Source organism: Salminus brasiliensis, chromosome 15, assembly GCF_030463535.1.
Source record: "Salminus brasiliensis chromosome 15, fSalBra1.hap2, whole genome shotgun sequence".
In the NCBI taxonomy this organism is placed as follows: Eukaryota; Metazoa; Chordata; class Actinopteri; order Characiformes; family Bryconidae; genus Salminus; species Salminus brasiliensis.
Window position 1 is genome coordinate 34,744,638 of NC_132892.1, and position 22,500 is coordinate 34,767,137.

Sequence of the window (22,500 nt, forward strand, 5' to 3'; positions counted from 1 at the left end):
ATTATTAACAGTAATGAGGATGAGGATAATAGTTATTAATAACTAGAGGAGTGATGTAAGGCTGTCAGATCAGCTTCAGATCAAACATTATTATTATTATTATTATTATTATTATTATTATTATTGGTCTCACTTTATTTAGATAGGGCATTTTAGCTAGCGTAAGGGGCAAGGCTGGGTTTGGGACCAGGGTGGGGGTTAGGTTTAGGCTTTGGGTTGAGATTAAGGTTAGCTCCAGGTCCTGGTTTAGGGTGAGATATTTAGTATTTATAAAGTGTTCTATCCAAATAATGTGTTTCCATATAGTTACTTTATTAATAATAGATAATAGATCTTATTAAGTAGGATATGAGCTGAACACAGCAGTAACACAGCGAGGCCTTCCGAATCTGTCTCAGATGTAGTGTCTGATTATTTCCAGAGTCCAGAGTGATGATCATAGTGTTTCTAATAACATTAAGAAAATCATTTTTGTTAAAAAAAACAAACAAACTGAATCCTTTGCAAAACAGTTTCTGAATATTTTATGTCAACATTTCCAGTAAAGTCTTCCGGACAGCATCTGCTGACATCATAGCCCCTATAGCAGAGAGTGACTGTAATGTTCGATTGGGTGGATGAAATTCTACCAGACACTCATTTAGGATTAAAACTATGAAAGATAAGAGAGTTCGAGTACTAGACAACCATTTTTAGGCATTTTCTATACTTTCAAATTTATAGAATTATATTATATATAATTAATGTATTACATATATATATATATATATATATATATATATATATATACATTTTTACATATATATTATTATTATTATTATTATATATAATATATATGTAAAAGCACTGTGCATTGTGATTTTTTTTCACACCAATTTTCAGGCATTTTCTATACTTTCGAATTTATAGAATGATATATATATATATATATATATATATATATATATATATAATGAATGTATAATATATATGCATTTTTTACATATATATTATTATATATATATATATATATATATATATATATATATATATATATATATATATATATTTAAAAGTACTGTGCATCTATCTAAGTTCTATCATTATTTGGATAGTACCACATGAGTCCTGAGGCAGTGCCTCCAACTGTAATGTAGAACCACTGGAAGGCTGGGGGGGGGGGGGGGTTGAGCTCATAGCTTCTAAAGTGTAAAAGATAATATTACAAAATGGAAGTTTAGGGGAACCAGGGAGGTCAAGCTGACACCTGGAAGAGCAGGAGAACCCTCATGTGGAAAACTGATCTTGTGCTGGTAAGACAGGCAAATCAAGACCCACATGTGACCTCCAAGCACCGGCAAGATAGTTCCTCATGGAAGAGTCATGAGAGGGAGGGAGACCTTACCTGTGGTCTTGTCATGAGGTCTGGACATGTGCCCGGGGGCTGATGGTTGAAGGTAGTTCGAACTTTTTTGGCCACAATCAGCAAATGGTAAAATTAGAGAACAAACGGAACTGCCCTGCCAACTGTGAAGCATGGGGGTGGGCGTGTCCTTCTTTGGGGTTGTGTTGCAGCCAGTGGCACTGGCAATATTACTAAGTCCTGACTCTGTGAGGTGGCCCAATGTATTTTTTCAGACATGTATAAATGAAAATATGACATTTTATCATTAAAACTAATATTATATATATAAAATATTACAATATCACTGTTGTATGACACTAAGTTTACTTCACAGAAAATGTTGCATATATTTGAGGTTGAATCGTTCTGCTTCTAATTCTCATTTCTCTATGTTGAGGTTCTGAACCTCTGTGTTATGCATGCCCACGTTTACAATATATTAATATTAATAAGAGCGGAGTTGTGAGTGTGTATCTGTGTTTAGACTCAAATTCCATCTGCTCATTAAATCAATTACAGGTTTTATTCTGAAGAGAAATTTTACATCATATTTCCAGTGATTGTCAGATCTAGAAAAAAATACATTCACATAAACAGGGAAGACACGGGACACTGTCCAATACACACAAACGCACATGCCTACATAAACACACACACACACACACAGTCATGCCACAGGTAGACAGTGGAATGTGTAAACATGTCTGAACACAAAGTCTTTGGTCTCTGAAATGTTTAAGACGTCTCTTAAGACTCAGACACAGTTTCGGCTGTAAATCCCGACTGCAGACAGCGGTCAAACTCTAGGAAGACCTCAAGACCTCGGTCAAATGACCAACACTTACCAACAAGTCATGTGTTCCAATATATTACAAAATATTCTGTTTATTCTAGAGTTTGCAATATACCAATAATATATAACCATATACTCCATTCTTTACCAAGCTCCTCCCATCTGTTCCTTAGTAACCACTGTTGAAAGGTTGTGGATAAAAATCCCATTTAACCCTGAAAAGAAACTAATATTTTTATTGAAATATAAAACTGAATATTAATAAGGCTCTAAATGGAGGTATTGTGATATACACTGAGGAGGCGGAGCTACAGTCTCTCATTAGGGTGAATATTAATAACTCTAACTGTAGGTATTGTGATATACACTGAGGAGGCGGAGCTACAGTCTCTCATTAGGGTGAATATTAATAACGCTCTAAATGTAGGTATTGTGATATACACTGAGGAGGAGGAGCTACAGTCTCTCATTAGGGTGAATATTAATAACTCTAAATGTAGGTATTGTGATATACACTGAGGAGGAGGAGCTACAGTCTCTCATTAGGGTGAATATTAATAACGCTCTAAATGTAGGTATTGTGATATACACTGAGGAGGAGGAGCTACAGTCTCTCATTAGGGTGAATATTAATAACTCTAAATGTAGGTATTGTGATATACACTGAGGAGGAGGAGCTACAGTCTCTCATTAGGGTGAATATTAATAACGCTCTAAATGTAGGTATTGTGATATACACTGAGGAGGAGGAGCTACAGTCTCTCATTAGGGTGAATATTAATAACGCTCTAAATGTAGGTATTGTGATATACACTGAGGAGGCGGAGCTACAGTCTCTCATTAGGATTGAATGGGACTTTTGTACCAGTATCCTGTAAAGCTTGTCTAACCTATCAACAGTAGCTACAAAATAGAGAAGATTTGTGGGCGGAGCCTAGAAAGGGTACATTTTATAGATTCTGCCGAAACAGAGCAAGCGTCAGTCAGTTCCATAAATTCGTTCCAGTCAGTCCAGATTACAGTCTCTCCCAACAGGGATGGACGTTCTGACCAAGAGCACATGCAGGATGAGCTGGTGATGGAAAGCCCAGAGTGGAGGTCAGAAGGTCAGACCTCAGAGGTCGGACAGGGTTCCAGTTTGTTGGAGAGGACAGTAAGGATCTTTTCAAATTTTTCATAGCGCTCCTTTTTTGGTGCTTCTGCTCCGGCCTGGCCCCAGAACAAACGCATAGCAAACTCTGTCCGGAAGGCCTCCAACAACTCCGGGATTGGCTCCCAACCTGCTGCAGGAGGAGATATGCAAATATCATCACCTGTACTGACAACTGAGAACATACTGACAACCAGCAACACATACTCCCACTTACAACCTACAAAATACTTAAACTTATAAACAATAAAAGAATTCTACTTACAAAAAATAAAATATTTATACTTAGAAACAATAAAAATATTTCTTTTTATATATAAAAATATTTTTTTTTAAATATATTTTTACTTACAAATGCTAAACTATTTTATGCACAAAAATAAAATATTTCTACTTTCAGCCAATAAAACATTTCTACTTTTAGTCAATAAAATATTTCTACTTATAAAAAATAAAATATAAAATATTTCTACTTACAAACAATAAGATATTTCTACTTACAAACAATAAAAATATTTATACTCATAAACAATAAAATAATTATACTTATAACTAATAAAGTATTTCTACTTACAAACAATAAAATATTTCTTTTTATATATAAAAAATATTTGTTTTAAATATATTTTTACTTACAAATACTAAAATATTTTTACTTATAAACAAAATATTTCTACTTACAAACAATAACATATTTCTACTTACAACCAATAAAATATTTCTACTTACAAACAATAAAAATATTTATACTCATAAACAATAAAATAATTATACTTATAACTAATAAAGTATTTCTACTTACAAACAATAAAATATTTCTTTTTATATATAAAAAATATTTGTTTTAAATATATTTTTACTTACAAATACTAAAATATTTTTACTTATAAACAAAATATTTCTACTTACAAACAATAACATATTTCTACTCACAAAAAATATTTTTATGCACAAAAATAAAATATTTATACTTTCAGCCAATAAAATATTTATACTTTTAGTCAATAAAATATTTCTACTTATAGAAAATAAAATATTTCTACTTACAAACAATAAGATATTTCTACTTAAACATAAAATATTTCTACTTACAAACAATAAAATTATTCTACTTTTAAACAATAAAATAATTCTACTTACAAAAAATAAAATATTTATACTCATAAACAATACAATAATTATACTTATAACTAATAAAATATTTATACTTATAAAAAATAAAATAAAAAATATTTATACTTATAAAAAATAAAAAAAATATTTATACTTATAAAAAATAAAATATAAAATATTTCTATTTACAAACATATATTTTTACTTACAAAAATACAATATTTCTACTTTCAGCTAATTAAATATTGTAACTATATAAGTGGGTGTGTACCTGAGAGCAGTGTGTGTGCATGTTGCTGGTACTGGTCAGCTTGGACTGCAGCATTGCGTGCAGACTGCAGGATGCTGAAGAGAAGCTGGCAGCCTCTCTCTGAGTTCTCCACTGCGTCCTCCCCCTCCATCAGCTTCAGTAACGGCACCAGGTGGGGCAGAGCCAGGGGCCCGGACACCACAGAGTCTACGACACACACAGCAGGTGTTTAGGTAATTACCTTCTGCTTCACCAAGACGATTACACCTTCTGCTTCACCAATGAACACCCACTTCAATATCTAAGAAGGTCCAGAACCGTGGTCCTCAACAAACCTGCACGTCAACTCAAGAGCTAATGCTAACCCCAACACTGCTGCTGCTGACCAGTCTGCTCATAATCTGGACATCTGTAGATCATCTACAGGCTGACTGCTTAGTGCTATAGCTATGATATGCTAACACTAACACACTACTAATACTAACACTTTACTGACAAAAGTATTGGGACACCTGCTCATTCACAGTTTCTCCTGAAATCAAGGGTATTAAAAAGAGTTGCTCCTGCTTCTGCTGGAGTAACTGTCTCTACTGTCCAGAGAAGAAGACTTTCTACTAGATTCTGGAGGAGGAGCATTGCTGTGAGGATTTGATTGATTGCATTCAGTGAAAAGAGCATGCTAGTCAGACCAGGGTGTTGGATGATTATGATCACCACCCCACCTCATCTGGATGGAGCTCCTCCACCACCATCATTCCAGAGAACACAGTTCCTCCACTGCTCCACAGCTCCTCAATGCTGGGGGGCTTTATACCCCTCTAGTCCACGCCTGGCATTAGGCAGCATGGAGCCGATAGGGTCATGATGTTGATCTGCTCCAGAGAGTCCTATTCTATTGGCAGTACTTCTTCTCTACAGGGACTAGACAAGCTGTGTGTGCATTTGCTTAAAGTAGCTGCATGCATTCATTAGAAAGGGTGTCCACAAATATTTGGACATACTGCTAAAGCTGTAAAACACCGTGTTCCACACCCAGCCGCACTCACCGCCCCCCTCGTTCAGGGACTTCATGAAGGGTTTCAGGGTCTTCTCAAACATCACGGCACTCTCAGTGTGATTCCTCCTCAACACTCGCCACGTCATCTCCAACCTCACCACCTACACACACACACACACACACACATACATTATACACATTATAAACACACATCTTATATGTATGCACAACATGGACAAAAGTATTGGGACACCTGCTCATTAATTTTTTTTTTCTCAGAAATGTACTCCACAGCTCCTCAATGCTGGGGGGCTTTATACCCCTCTAGCCCACACTAGATTGTAGCCCGCACAGCTTGTCTAGTCCCTGTAGAGAAGAAGTACTGCCAATAGAATAGGACCATCTGGAGCAGATCATCATCATGACCCTATTGGCTCCATGCTGCCTAATAATGCCAGGCGTGGGCTAGAGGGGTATAAAGCCCCCCAGCATTGAGGAGCTGTGGAGCAGTGGAGGAGCTGTGTTCTCTGGAATGATGGTGGAGGAGCTCCATCCAGTACTTTTGAATGAGTTGGGGAGTTGGGGATGATGATGAGGTGGGGTGGTGATCATCATCATCCAACATCCTGACCTCACTAACACTCTTATTCCTGAATGCAATCAATCAAATCCTCACAGCAATGCTGCTCCAAATTCTAGTAGAAAGCCTTCTTCTCTGGACAGTAAAGTCAGTAACTCCAACTGTCATTAATCTCCTTGATTTCAGAAGGATAACAATGAATGAGCAGGTGTCCAAATACTTTTGTCCCTATAGCGCAGCTCTGGCTGAGCTATTCCTTCAATCTCAGAGCGTATCTTGAGTGTGACCTCTGACCTGAGGCAGCTCCAGAGCCTTCATGACGGCGGAGAAGGCGTAGAGGTCGTGGGCGGTGTCTCGCAGAGCCTGGGCCAGCTGGATGACCTTGTGGAGGACGGCCGCTCTCTGATTGGCCGAACCCGTACAGCCCAGAACATCCACAGCTATGCCTAACGCTATCAGGTGATGTCTGAGAGGGAGAGGAGAAGGGAGGAGGGGTATTTATCGCCCTGTATGTAAACGCCATGGGTTACCACCTAGCAACACCATAGCAACCACCTGGGATATCATACAACCACCTAGCAGCAACATAGCGACCAGCATAGCAACAGCCTGGATGTGAGAACCGTTCCAGCACAACCATTCTGTGTTTACTGTAAGCTGTGCCTTTAAGACTCATATGTAAATGAGCTATGTTCTGATTGGCTGTGTCTCACTGTGATAATAACCCACCTGTCCAGCAGGTCTTTCCTGAGCTGGCTCCCATGGGGCAGCATGATGAGCTCCAGTCCAGAATCTACTCCCATTATCCTCTTCTGCTCCGCCGTCACCCCGGTTACACGAGCCACCTGAACACAGGACAGAGTGTCAAAGCAGCATTCGGAGACCCCCGGTGGTGGAAATGTGTAACTGCAAGTAACCTGTGCCGAGCTACAGTCTCTCATTAGGGTGAATATTAATAACGCTCTAAATGTAGGTATTGTGATATACACTGAGGAGGAGGAGCTACAGTCTCTCATTAGGGTGAATATTAATAACGCTTTAAATGTAGGTATTGTGATATACACTGAGGAGGAGGAGCTACAGTCTCTCATTAGGGTGAATATTAATAACGCTCTAAATGTAGGTATTGTGATATACACTGAGGAGGCGGAGCTACAGTCTCTCATTAGGGTGAATATTAATAACTCTCTAAATGTAGGTATTGTGATATACACTGAGGAGGAGGAGCTACAGTCTCTCATTAGGGTGAATATTAATAAGGCTCTAAATGTAGGTATTGTGATATACACTGAGGAGGAGGAGCTACAGTCTCTCATTAGGGTGAATATTAATAACGCTCTAAATGTAGGTATTGTGATATACACTGAGGAGGAGGAGCTACAGTCTCTCATTAGTGTGAATATTAATAACTCTAAATGTAGGTATTGTGATATACACTGAGGAGGAGGAGCTACAGTCTCTCATTAGGGTGAATATTAATAACTCTCTAAATGTAGGTACTGTGATATACACTGAGGAGGCGGAGCTACAGTCTCTCATTAGTGTGAATATTAATAACTCTCTAAATGTAGGTACTGTGATATACACTGAGTAGGAGGAGCTACAGTCTCTCATTAGTGTGAATATTAATAACTCTAAATGTAGGTATTGTGATATACACTGAGGAGGCGGAGCTACAGTCTCTCATTAGGGTGAATATTAATAACGCTCTAAATGTAGGTATTGTGATATACACTGAGGAGGAGGAGCTACAGTCTCTCATTAGGGTGAATATTAATAACGCACTCTAAATGTAGGTATTGTGATATACACTGAGGAGGAGGAGCTACAGTCTCTCATTAGGGTGAATATTAATAACGCTCTAAATTTAGGTATTGTGATATACACTGAGGAGGAGGAGCTACAGTCTCTCATTAGAGTGAATATTAATAATGCTCTAAATGTAGGTATTGTGATATACACTGAGGAGGAGGAGCTACAGTCTCTCATTAGGGTGAATATTAATAACTAAATGTAGGTATTGTGATATACACTGAGGAGGAGGAGCTACAGTCTCTCATTAGGGTGAATATTAATAACGCTCTAAATGTAGGTATTGTGATATACACTGAGGAGGCGGAGCTACAGTCTCTCATTAGGGTGAATATTAATAACGCTCTAAATGTAGGTATTGTGATATACACTGAGGAGGCGGAGCTACAGTCTCTCATTAGGGTGAATATTAATAACTCTCTAAATGTAGGTATTGTGATATACACTGAGGAGGAGGAGCTACAGTCTCTCATTAGGGTGAATATTAATAAGGCTCTAAATGTAGGTATTGTGATATACACTGAGGAGGAGGAGCTACAGTCTCTCATTAGGGTGAATATTAATAACGCTCTAAATGTAGGTATTGTGATATACACTGAGGAGGAGGAGCTACAGTCTCTCATTAGTGTGAATATTAATAACTCTAAATGTAGGTATTGTGATATACACTGAGGAGGAGGAGCTACAGTCTCTCATTAGGGTGAATATTAATAACTCTCTAAATGTAGGTACTGTGATATACACTGAGGAGGCGGAGCTACAGTCTCTCATTAGTGTGAATATTAATAACTCTCTAAATGTAGGTACTGTGATATACACTGAGTAGGAGGAGCTACAGTCTCTCATTAGTGTGAATATTAATAACTCTAAATGTAGGTATTGTGATATACACTGAGGAGGCGGAGCTACAGTCTCTCATTAGGGTGAATATTAATAACGCTCTAAATGTAGGTATTGTGATATACACTGAGGAGGAGGAGCTACAGTCTCTCATTAGGGTGAATATTAATAACGCACTCTAAATGTAGGTATTGTGATATACACTGAGGAGGAGGAGCTACAGTCTCTCATTAGGGTGAATATTAATAACGCTCTAAATTTAGGTATTGTGATATACACTGAGGAGGAGGAGCTACAGTCTCTCATTAGAGTGAATATTAATAATGCTCTAAATGTAGGTATTGTGATATACACTGAGGAGGAGGAGCTACAGTCTCTCATTAGGGTGAATATTAATAACTAAATGTAGGTATTGTGATATACACTGAGGAGGAGGAGCTACAGTCTCTCATTAGGGTGAATATTAATAACGCTCTAAATGTAGGTATTGTGATATACACTGAGGAGGCGGAGCTACAGTCTCTCATTAGGGTGAATATTAATAACTAAATGTAGGTATTGTGATATACACTGAGGAGGCGGAGCTACAGTCTCTCATTAGGGTGAATATTAATAACTAAATGTAGGTATTGTGATATACACTGAGGAGGAGGAGCTACAGTCTCTCATTAGGGTGAATATTAATAACTCTCTAAATGTAGGTACTGTGATATACACTGAGGAGGCAGAGCTACAGTCTCTCATTAGGGTGAATATTAATAACGCTCTAAATGTAGGTATTGGGATATACACTGAGGAGGAGGAGCTACAGTCTCTCATTAGGGTGAATATTAATAACGCTCTAAATGTAGGTATTGTGATATACGCTGAGGAGGCGGAGCTACAGTCTCTCATTAGGGTGAATATTAATGACGCTCTAAATGTAGGTATTGTGATATACACTGAGGAGGCGGAGCTACAGTCTCTCATTAGGGTGAATATTAATAACTCTAAATGTAGGTATTGTGATACACACTGAGGAGGAGGAGCTACAGTCTCTCATTAGGGTGAATATTAATAACGCTCTAAATGTAGGTATTGGGATATACACTGAGGAGGAGGAGCTACAGTCTCTCATTAGGGTGAATATTAATAACGCTCTAAATGTAGGTATTGTGATATACGCTGAGGAGGCGGAGCTACAGTCTCTCATTAGGGTGAATATTAATAACGCTCTAAATGTAGGTATTGTGATATACACTGAGGAGGAGGAGCTACAGTCTCTCATTAGGGTGAATATTAATAACGCTCTAAATGTAGGTATTGTGATATACACTGAGGAGGAGGAGCTACAGTCTCTCATTAGGGTGAATATTAATAACGCTCTAAATGTAGGTATTGGGATATACACTGAGGAGGAGGAGCTACAGTCTCTCATTAGGGTGAATATTAATAACGCTCTAAATGTAGGTATTGTGATATACGCTGAGGAGGCGGAGCTACAGTCTCTCATTAGGGTGAATATTAATGACGCTCTAAATGTAGGTATTGTGATATACACTGAGGAGGCGGAGCTACAGTCTCTCATTAGGGTGAATATTAATAACTCTAAATGTAGGTATTGTGATATACACTGAGGAGGAGGAGCTACAGTCTCTCATTAGGGTAAATATTAATAACGCTCTAAATGTAGGTATTGTGATATACACTGAGGAGGAGGAGCTACAGTCTCTCATTAGGGTGAATATTAATAACGCTCTAAATGTAGGTATTGTGATATACACTGAGGAGGAGGAGCTACAGTCTCTCATTAGGGTGAATATTAATAACGCTCTAAATGTAGGTATTGTGATATACACTGAGGAGGTGGAGCTACAGTCTCTCATTAGGGTGAATATTAATAACGCTCTAAATGTAGGTATTGTGATATACACTGAGGAGGAGGAGCTACAGTCTCTCATTAGGGTGAATATTAATAACGCTCTAAATGTAGGTATTGTGATATACACTGAGGAGGTGGAGCTACAGTCTCTCATTAGGGTGAATATTAATAACGCTCTAAATGTAGGTATTGTGATATACACTGAGGAGGAGGAGCTACAGTCTCTCATTAGGGTGAATATTAATAACTCTAAATGTAGGTATTGTGATATACACTGAGGAGGCGGAGCTACAGTCTCTCATTAGGGTGAATATTAATAACTCTAAATGTAGGTATTGTGATATACACTGAGGAGGAGGAGCTACAGTCTCTCATTAGGGTGAATATTAATAACGCTCTAAATGTAGGTATTGTGATATACACTGAGGAGGCGGAGCTACAGTCTCTCATTAGGGTGAATATTAATAACGCTCTAAATGTAGGTACTGTGATATACACTGAGGAGGCGGAGCTACAGTCTCTCATTAGGGTGAATATTAATAACTCTAAATGTAGGTACTGTGATATACACTGAGGAGGCGGAGCTACAGTCTCTCATTAGAGTGAATATTAATAACGCTCTAAATGTAGGTATTGTGATATACACTGAGGAGGCGGAGCTACAGTCTCTCATTAGGGTGAATATTAATAACTAAATGTAGGTGTTGTGATATACACTGAGGAGGAGGAGCTACAGTCTCTCATTAGGGGGAATATTAATAACGCTCTAAATGTAGGTATTGTGATATACACTGAGGAGGCGGAGCTACAGTCTCTCATTAGGGTGAATATTAATAACGCTCTAAATGTAGGTATTGTGATATACACTGAGGAGGAGGAGCTACAGTCTCTCATTAGGGTGAATATTAATAACTCTAAATGTAGGTATTGTGATATACACTGAGGAGGCGGAGCTACAGTCTCTCATTAGGGTGAATATTAATAACTCTAAATGTAGGTATTGTGATATACACTGAGGAGGAGGAGCTACAGTCTCTCATTAGGGTGAATATTAATAACGCTCTAAATGTAGGTATTGTGATATACACTGAGGAGGAGGAGCTACAGTCTCTCATTAGGGTGAATATTAATAACTCTAAATGTAGGTATTGTGATATACACTGAGGAGGCGGAGCTACAGTCTCTCATTAGGGTGAATATTAATAACTCTAAATGTAGGTATTGTGATATACACTGAGGAGGAGGAGCTACAGTCTCTCATTAGGGTGAATATTAATAACGCTCTAAATGTAGGTATTGTGATATACACTGAGGAGGCGGAGCTACAGTCTCTCATTAGGGTGAATATTAATAACGCTCTAAATGTAGGTACTGTGATATACACTGAGGAGGCGGAGCTACAGTCTCTCATTAGGGTGAATATTAATAACTCTAAATGTAGGTACTGTGATATACACTGAGGAGGCGGAGCTACAGTCTCTCATTAGAGTGAATATTAATAACGCTCTAAATGTAGGTATTGTGATATACACTGAGGAGGCGGAGCTACAGTCTCTCATTAGGGTGAATATTAATAACTCTAAATGTAGGTATTGTGATATACACTGAGGAGGAGGAGCTACAGTCTCTCATTAGGGTGAATATTAATAACGCTCTAAATGTAGGTATTGTGATATACACTGAGGAGGCGGAGCTACAGTCTCTCATTAGGGTGAATATTAATAACTCTAAATGTAGGTATTGTGATATACACTGAGGAGGAGCATCACCTGGCAGTCCACACTGAGCATGTGCAGGGCGGTTGCTTTGGCGTCGGTGCGAGCGAACAGCTCTTTGACTGTGTGCAGGACACTCTGCTCGAGTGGACGGTTGTTGTCTGGCAGCAGCAGTGACCTAAAGGCATCGAGCCGAAAGCAGGAGGTGGTCTCAATCTGAGGTGGCTCAAATGTCCAGCCCAGCTCCGTCCCCTCTGCCTCCGTCCCCCTGCTCTCTTCCTCCACCCTCTCTCGCTCCTCCTCCAATCGCTGAGCCTCCAAGAAGGTGAAGCTGGTGTCTGTGAGACGAGCTCGACTGTTCCACTTCTCCTGAGCACGCAGTCGCGCCGCGTGGCCTTTAGGCAGCATGGAGGGAGGGATCTGCAATCAAAGGCAAAAGGTAAAGGTGGCCACTTTATTTGAAACAACCCACCTTGGGCCTCCACTGCTGGCCACTTTAATAGAAACATCCAACCTGTACTGTCCTCTCACCTGGGGCACTAGCTCATCATAGAAGGAAGCGGGGTCCACCTGTATCCGCGGGGTTGTGGGCGGTACCCCTGGAAACAGGGTTGACACTCTGAGGGGTTTAGGAGGGGCTCTGGAATGCAGCTGACCATCAGAGCCCCTCAGGGTGGCGCCGCCGGCAGGTGATTGGGTGGCACGAGGTGAGCGAATGGAGCTAGGGCTGAGTAAAGGGTCGCTTCCTGTCCGGTACATTGGAGACATGGGGGCGGAGCTAGAGTCCTGAGACTGGCACGACTGGGATATACCTGAGACAAGGTTTTTAACATACGTAAACAATACATATACAGACAATGAAAGTGTGTGTAAGTGGGTGTGTGTGTGTGTGTGTGTGTGTGTGTGTGTGTGTGTGTGTACCTGTACGCAGGTTGCTGTCTGATTGTGCTGACTGTAGTGATGGTCTTCCCAATGTCTCTAGATTAGCGGGCTGACTGCCACTCCTAAACACACACACACACACACACACACACACACACACACCTCAGGTACAAAAAGCAATGACAAATCCCTATTGTTCTTAAAACACATCATGGTACATTTAGTTTAATTAATTCTGATTTGTATTTTGATAAACATCTACTTGATGTTTGATGACTAATGGATGATAAACGTCTACTGGAATATAAACATCTACTGGATGATAAACGTCTACTGGATGATATATGAGGAATGGATAATAGACATCTGCTAGATGGTAGACATCTACTGGAATATAAACATCTACTGGATGATAAACGTCTACTGGATGATATATAAGGAATGGATAATAGACATCTGCCAGATGGTAGACATCTACTGGAATATAAACATCTACTGGATGATAAACGTCTACTGGATGATATATGAGGAATGGATAATAGACATCTGCTAGATGGTAGACATCTACTGGAATAATAACATCTACTGGATGACAGACGTCTACTAGATGATAGACGTCTACTAGATGATAGATGTCCACTGGATCATAAGCGTCTACTGGATGATAAGCGCTTACTGGATGATAGACGTTTACTGAATGGTAGACGTCTACTGGATGATAGATGGCCACTGGATGATAGACGTCTACTGGATGATGGACATCTACTGGATGATAGATGTCTACTGGATGATAGAGGGTGAATCGATAATGGACAAATACAGGATGATAGACGTTCAGTGGATGACATACGTCTACTAGATGATAAACATCCACTGGATTATAGTCACCTACTGGATGGTGGGCGTTTACTGGATGATAGACGTTTATTGGATGATAGTCATCTGCTGGATGATAAGCGCTTACTGGATGATAGACGTCTACTGGATGATAAGCGTCTACTGGATGATAAGCGCTTACTGAATGATAGACGTTTACTGGATGGTAGACGTCTACTGGAAGATAGATGGCCACTAGATGATAAACGTCTACTGGATGATGGACATCTACTGGATGATAGACGTCTACTGGATGATAAACGTCTGCTGGATGATAAGCGTCTACTGAATGATAAGCGCATATTAGATGATAAGCGTCTACTGGATGACAGATGTCTACTAGATGATAGACGTCTAACTGGATGATAAACATCTACTTGATAATAGACGTCTACTGGGTAATAGATGTCTACTGGATGATAAACGTCTGCTGGATGACAGACGTTTACTAGATGATAAGCGTCTACTGGATGATAAATGTCTACTGGATGATAAGCGTCTACGGGATGATAGAAAGCTACTGGATAATAAACGTCTACTGGATGATAGACTAGTTGATAGACGTCTACTGGATGACAGGCTAGCTGCAACTCAGGCGTTGTCATTTGAACACACTGAATTTACCTCAGCAGGTTGCTGTTGACCTGTAGCATGTCCATATGGGTGGAGCTTAAGCTCCGTCTCTTGTTCTTTTCCACTCTTGCCTTTGCGGCCTGGCGCTCGCTGATGACCCGCAGAGGAAGGCTGCGCGTGATTGGGTGAAAGATGATGGTTCCCGACGCTTGGGATATAGGCCGCCGCCCACCAACATGGAAACGCACCAATGCTGGAATATTGTCGAACTGGTCCATCTCGAACTGAAACAGCTCCCTCATGTAACCCTGGAGCAGAAATCACCAGAAATCAGCAGAAATCAGCAGAAGATCTTCACACTCAACAATTCAGAATCAAATCGTCCCGAATTTACCAAAATGTCCAACGTCTCGTTACTTTAACTGACATCAAAATTACAACAAAATGATGAGAAAAGGAAACAGACAAATCACACGACGTCCAGACCTCAACATCACTGAACAGCTCTGGAGGGCTTGAATAGAGAAATGCTGAAATTGCTTCTAAGATTAAACTTTGGAGGTGCAGATGAAGTCTCCAGTGAAGTCACCGTTTCAGAGACGTACAGTTTATCATAAGCTCTACATCAGTCACCCAAACCCCACCTTTACCCCGAGAGTTACGGTTAAAGAAGAGGAACTGGTTTCAGCCACAAAACTGGATTCCTTACCAGGGCCTTAAAGTAAAACTTTATCTTATAACTGTAGCATCAAAGCTGTTCCCAAGCACCCCTCCCCCCCATCTCCACTCTGGGAAAACATCTGTCTTCAGACTGGGGCAAAACCAGAGCTGCCCAGACCCAGACCTTCTGTTTCAACTTGTTTGCCTTGAAGTCAGATGGGATGAAAAGGTAAGATAGTGGCACAGACACATTTACATTCACAGCATTTATCAGACTTACAAAAGAGCTTCACCGTTTACTGAAGAAGAACCTCAGCTAGTTTAAAAGCTCCTCTAATCTTAGACTCTACTAAACACAAGTCACTATGGAGACCATAATACTCTTCTCTTCGCCTGAGTACTCTCAGAAGAGGAGGGTCTTCAGTCTGGGTTTGAGGACAGCGAGCGTTGGACTCTGCTGTTCGGACACCCAGGGGAAGTTCGTTCCACCACTTCCACTTCGATATTGACTTGTGTTTAGTAGAGTTTTAACCTTCTCAGGACTGTAGCACTCGTCTCACTCTGACCCTCCGAACACTCCTAAACCACCATATGGCCGATCAGCAGAGTGACTCCTGCCTACATGTGGAAGCCTTTTCGCTGTGGAGCAGCAGGTCCTGACTGGCACAGGTATGAGCGCTGCCGAGAACCAAACGTTGCGCAAGAAGGATGAACCTCATCACACAGCGGAGCTTTTCCAAGGTCAAAGGATTTAGAAGACATGGACTCACTCACAGAGTGGAGCACAGATCACACGGCTCTAACGTTCTTTCAGAAGAAACAGCAGTATCCAAACAATCATCACCAAACACCAGCAATCTCCACCAAACACCATCAATCTCCACCAAACACCATCATTCTCTATCCAATGCCACGACTCTCCACCAAACACCATCTTACTTCATCAAGAAGCACTATCATTTTCCACCAAACACCATCATTTTCCACCAAACACCATCATTTTCCACCAAACACCATCATTCTCCACCAAACACCATCAATCTCTACCAAACACCATCATACTTCACCAACTAACACCATCATTCCCCACTAAACACCATCATTCTCCACCAACTAACACCATCATTCTCCACCAAACACCATCATTCTCCACCAAACACCATCATTCTCCACCAAACACCATCAATCTCCACCAAACACTATCATACTTCACCAACTAACACCATCATTCCCCACTAAACACCATCATTCTCCACCAACTAACACCATCATTCCCCACTAAACACCATCATTCTCCACCAAACACCATCATTCTCCACCAACACATCATTCTCCACCAAACACCATCATTCTCCACCAAACACCATCATTCTCCACCAAACACCATCAATCTCCACCAAACACTATCATACTTCACCAACTAACACCATCATTCTCCACTAAACACCATCATTCTCCACCAACTAACACCATCATTCTCCACCAACACCATCATTCTCCACCAAACACCATCATTCTCCACCAAACACCATCAATCTCCACCAAACACCATCATTCTCCACCAACACATCATTCTCCACCAAACACCATCATTCTCCACCAAACACCATCAATCTCCACCAAACACTATCATACTTCACCAACTAACACCATCATTCTCCACTAAACACCATCATTCTCCACCAACTAACACCATCATTCCCCACTAAACACCATCATTCTCCACCAAACACCATCATTCTCCACCAACACATCATTCTCCACCAAACACCATCATTCTCCACCAAACACCATCAATCTCCACCAAACACTATCATACTTCACCAACTAACACCATCATTCTCCACTAAACACCATCATTCTCCACCAACTAACACCATCATTCTCCACCAACACCATCATTCTCCACCAAACACCATCATTCTCCACCAAACACCATCAATCTCCACCAAACACCATCATTCTCCACCAAACACCATCAATCTCCACCAAACACTATCATACTTCACCAACTAACACCATCATTCTCCACTAAACACTATCATACTTCACCAACTAACACCATCATTCTCCACCAAACACCATCATTCTCCACCAACACTATCATTCTCCACCAAACACCATCATTCTCCACCAACTAACACCATCATTCTCCACCAAACACCATCATTCTCCACCAACACTATCATTCTCCACTAAACTCCATCATTCTCCACCAACTAACACCATCAGTCTCCACTAAACTCCATCATTCTCCACCAAACACCATCATTCTCCACTAAACACCATCATTCTCTACCAACTAACACCATCAGTCTCCACCAACTCATTCTGCTGAGGGATGGGCCACTGTTGATGTTTGTTTGGAGAAGGCTGGGTCACCATGCTCTGGGCTTTACTCCCACACTCCCACAGCTCAACACTCCCTCCGAGGTTTCCTAACACCAGTCCCAGCTGACCACAGCGCACCCCAGCCGTAACACAGCTGCTGAAACCCGCCGTGCTGCTGATGACTAACGGACGAGTCAGAGGATCAGGAGAGAGGGAGGGAGAACCTGTTTGGGCCGGAGGACGATCCGGATGATTTTAAAGTGCATCGGCTGTTCTTTCCACATGCAGCTCAGGACGTAATCCCCACTGCTGGACATGGAGTCTCTGACCAGGAAATCACCATCCCTCTGCAACAGTTCCTCTGCACCCTACACACACACACACACACACACACACACACACTGTGCATTAGCTGTGTGTATTTTACACTCATCACTGAATCACACACACACACACACACACACACACACACACACCTCTCTCTGAAGCTGGCCGTGGTACCAGGCATGACTCCTGATATCTTCAGTATTGAGTTTAAGCTCCTCCTCCAGTTCCTTCTTGAACGAGTCCATCTCTGTACGACCCGAAAACACCTACGCAACGTTTCAGCAACGTCAACAAAACACAAATGATAAAACACAACATTTTTATTACACAGAATTTTAACATTAATAATATCCAGCTTTTTATTATCGTTATTATTTCCAAACTTTCATTACAGAGAATTCAAATTCAAAACACTTTTATTTAAATTATATTCATATATTTATTTAGAATTTCAGTAATAATAATACTTTTAATTGTTACACCGTTTCAGTAACCTTACATTTTAATAATACATAACGCAAAGATTTACTAAAGTTAACACTCAAAATGATTTTACTAACGTATTTATATTACAATTATAAAACATATTGATATAAATAATCAATTATTTGATGTAGTAATTATATGACAGCATTTCAGTAACTTTGACATTCAAAACTATGTTACACAGGATTTCAGTAATGTTTGTTTAGGCAGTTTAATATTTCCATTTACAGTATTGATCTTTCAGATATTATATACAGTACTTCTTTTTTACGTTTGCTAAACGTAAGCTCAATAATTCGGACATTATTAATTTTTTAGAAATATTTCAAAACAATTTTAGAATTTTTTCCAATTTTAGATATGTTAGAAGTGTTCCATTTAAAATATATATTTTTTAACATTTTATTTATTTATTTATTTTATTCTATTTAAATATAATAAATTTTATGTTTAGATTTTATATATAATATTTAATATATATATATATATATATATATATATATATATATATATATATATATATATATATTCCATATATAATAAATAAAGAGTAGGCACTTGGGAAATAGCCCCCTTATATGTAAGGTAATCACATCTTCAAGTAGTGTGATCAGAATTTACCCAAATGCCAAACATTAGATAATATAGTTACACTGTCAAACAGCAGTGACTGCCCCCCCCAGTCTGTGTTTGTATTATTATTATTATTATTATTATTACTGCATTACTATTTTTTGTAGTTATGTTTGTCAGTTAAATATACCAGTGTTATACATTAATATTCCAGTTTAGAGTGATATGCTGTGCTGACAGGGTGAGATTTTTAAAATTATTACTGGCCATCATAACACAGCACACCTTAAACTCACCTGACTGATGAACCCTCCTACACTCGTCCGCTTACTGAAAAACACACAGCAGAGTGTATCAGCAGAGTGCTTCACCAGAGTGCACCCTCACACACCCCCTCACACACCCTCACACACACCCTCACACACCCCCTCACACACATCCTCACACACCCTCACACACCCTCACACACCCCCTCACACACCCCCTCACACACATCCTCACACCCCCTCACACACATCCTCACACACCCTCACACACCCCCTCACACCCCCTCACACACCCTCACACACCCCCTCACACATCCCCTCACACACATCCTCACACACCCTCACACACCCCCTCACACACCCTCACACACCCTCACACACCCCCTCACACACATCCTCACACACCCCCTCACACACCCCCTCACACACCCTCACACACCCCCTCACACACACCCTCACACACTCCCTCACACACATCCTCACACACCCTCACACACACCCTCACACACCCCCTCACACACCCTCACACACCCTCATACACACCCTCACACACCCTCACACACCCCCTCACACACACCCTCACACACTCCCTCACACACATCCTCACACCCTCACACACACCCTCACACACACCCTCATACACACCCTCACACACCTTCACACACACCCTCACACATCCTCACACACACCCTCACACTGACACACTTTCACACACCCTCATACACACCCTCACACAACCTCACACACACCCTCACACACATCCTCACACACCCTCACATACCCTCACACACCCTCACACACACCCTCACACATCCTCACACACACCCTCACACACCCTCACACACACCCTCACACACCCTCACACATCCTCACACACATCCTCACACACACCCTCACACACATCCTCACTCACACCCTCACACACCCTCACACTGGCACACTCACACACACACTCCCACACACCTAGCTGCTGACAGCTCTGTGCTGCTGATCACTGTTTACTGCTGAGACAAACTCTCTGATAGCTGTAACAATAAAGACCAACGCTGAAAGTGTGTGTGTGTGTGTGTGTGTGTGTGTGTGTGTGTGTGTGTGTGTGAGACAGAGAGAGACCACAGCCAAGGCCAGGCTGATCATGAATTCGAGGCCTTGGTGATTTTGGTCGTAAGGAGCTTTTAATAGCGCTTCCTTCCCGAGCCCTCTTTCCACATCCTGAACGGACACATGTTAACATCAGCAGCCCAAGCTGACCATCTCTGGACTGACCACTGGGCGAGTAGCTCATTTCCACAGCGTGAGAAAATATTCTATACTCTATACTATGGTATAATTATTACTATAGTAATTATACTCTATACTAAATTATTAATAAACAAAACAGAAGATCTCTCTACAATCAAACCAGCTCCAATACCATTTATTCAGTGTCCACTAATTATTCAGTATCCAGTATTTAATCAGAATTATTCAGTATTTAATCTGAAATATTCAGTGTCTAATCTGAATTAATCAGTATCTAATCTGAATTATTTAGTATTTAATCTGAATTATTTAGTATCTAATCTGAATTATTTAGTATCTAATCTGAATTATTCAGTATCTAATCTGAATTATTTAGTATTTAATCTGAATTATTTAGTATCTAATCTGAATTATTTAGTATCTAATCTGAATTATTCAGTGTCTAATCTGAATTAATCAGTATTTAATCTGAATTATTCAGCATCCACTATAAATAATTCTGTATCCACTATGAATTATTCAGTATCTACTATGAATTATTCAGTATCTGATCTGAATTATTCAGTATCTAATCTGAATTATTCAGTCTCCACTATGAATTATTCAGTATCTACTATGAATTATTCAGTATCTGATCTGAATTATTCAGTCTCCACTATGAATTAGCAGTAAAGACTCCCATCCCATCCCGTCTCTCCAGCAGTCAGCCAATCAGAGTGATCCTACTGGCCAATCCCAGAGCAGGGGGCAGCCGTTATGGGACTACGGGTGTGGAGGGAATCAGAGCGGTGGAAACTGACTCAGCCTCGCCTTCCTCTGGCCTTCCTCCAGCCTTCCTCCATCTCAGCCAGCCAAGGTTACCTCACCACCACCAGCGCACCGCCTCTGCAGCTGCACCAATAACACCAGCATCACAGTTTCATTCCTGTTAAACTCAGTTTTACCTTCAGAAGTCAGATCAGCTGTGATCAGACACGGCTTATTTACTCTTTTAATAACAGTAATAATTATAATAATAATAATAATAATAATAATAATAATAATGATAACTGAGACTCTGAGCTTCTCGTAGAGATTCCTGACTCTAGTAGAGTGTATTTTAACATCAATATCACAGTTTTATTATTACATTTCAGCTAAAGCTCCACAAATTTACTATATCCTAACAAACGCAATCTGATCTGCACTGAGCTTTAATGGTTGTTTATTTGTTTGTTTGTTTATTTATACCTTTAAAGTTTACAAACGGACATGTTTCACCAAGCTTAGTAACATTTTAATATAAAACCCACAGCTGCATTAATATAACATATACATTACAGTTGTACTGCTATTAATAATAATAATAATAATATAAGTTCTGTTTACTTTTAGAAGTAAGATCAGCTTTGATTGGACACTGACATTAGCAATAATATCTTCTATTAGAGTGACGTCTATTAGACATCTCACCGTCGCATTAATAACGTCTATATTACATTGTTTTATTGCTATTATTATTATTATTATTATATATAATATATAATTAAAAATATAATAATAATAATTAATTATATTTTTAGAAGTCAGATCAGTTTTGATTGGACACTAACATTAGCAATAATATCAGACTTCTATTAGAGTAACATCTATCAGACGTCTCAAAGCTGCATTAATAACGTCAATATTACATAGTTTTACTGCTATTAATATGAACAACAATAATAATAATAATAATAATTTCTTTTTATTTTAGAAGTAAGATCAGCTTTGATTGGACACTGACATTAGCAATAATATCTTCTATCAG

At 39.8% G+C, this 22,500-nt stretch overlaps 2 protein-coding genes across 5 annotated transcripts in view; one reads left to right on the forward strand and one right to left on the reverse strand.

The window, feature by feature from the left end:
• Nucleotides 1-736, forward strand: part of trip10b (thyroid hormone receptor interactor 10b) — a 20,389-nt gene extending 19,653 nt beyond the window's left edge. The window contains 1 exon segment of the mRNA XM_072657170.1: nt 1-736. This exon segment is cut by the window's left edge and continues 171 nt beyond it. The gene's annotated coding sequence lies outside the window, so the exon portion shown is untranslated.
• Nucleotides 737-2,747: 2,011 nt separating this feature from the next.
• The window catches only part of sh2d3a (SH2 domain containing 3A), a 30,965-nt gene continuing 11,212 nt past the window's right edge, over nt 2,748-22,500 (reverse strand). For 2 of the 4 annotated variants that reach the window (XM_072657109.1, XM_072657111.1), the window contains exons 2-13: nt 19,500-19,533; nt 18,294-18,410; nt 18,042-18,185; nt 14,878-15,134; nt 13,417-13,499; nt 13,027-13,307; nt 12,550-12,915; nt 6,997-7,112; nt 6,562-6,733; nt 5,737-5,848; nt 4,712-4,897; nt 2,751-3,460 (exon numbers count right to left, since the gene is read on the reverse strand). In XM_072657109.1, coding sequence (XP_072513210.1) covers nt 3,285-3,460; nt 4,712-4,897; nt 5,737-5,848; nt 6,562-6,733; nt 6,997-7,112; nt 12,550-12,915; nt 13,027-13,307; nt 13,417-13,499; nt 14,878-15,134; nt 18,042-18,185; nt 18,294-18,389 — 1,989 coding nt within the window. In that variant the 5' untranslated portion in view covers nt 18,390-18,410; nt 19,500-19,533 and the 3' untranslated portion in view covers nt 2,751-3,284. Of the gene's footprint in view, nt 3,461-4,711; nt 4,898-5,736; nt 5,849-6,561; nt 6,734-6,996; nt 7,113-12,549; nt 12,916-13,026; nt 13,308-13,416; nt 13,500-14,877; nt 15,135-18,041; nt 18,186-18,293; nt 18,411-19,499; nt 19,534-22,500 lie in introns of all 4 variants that reach the window. The other 2 variants (XM_072657113.1, XM_072657112.1) reach the window with 2 other exon arrangements.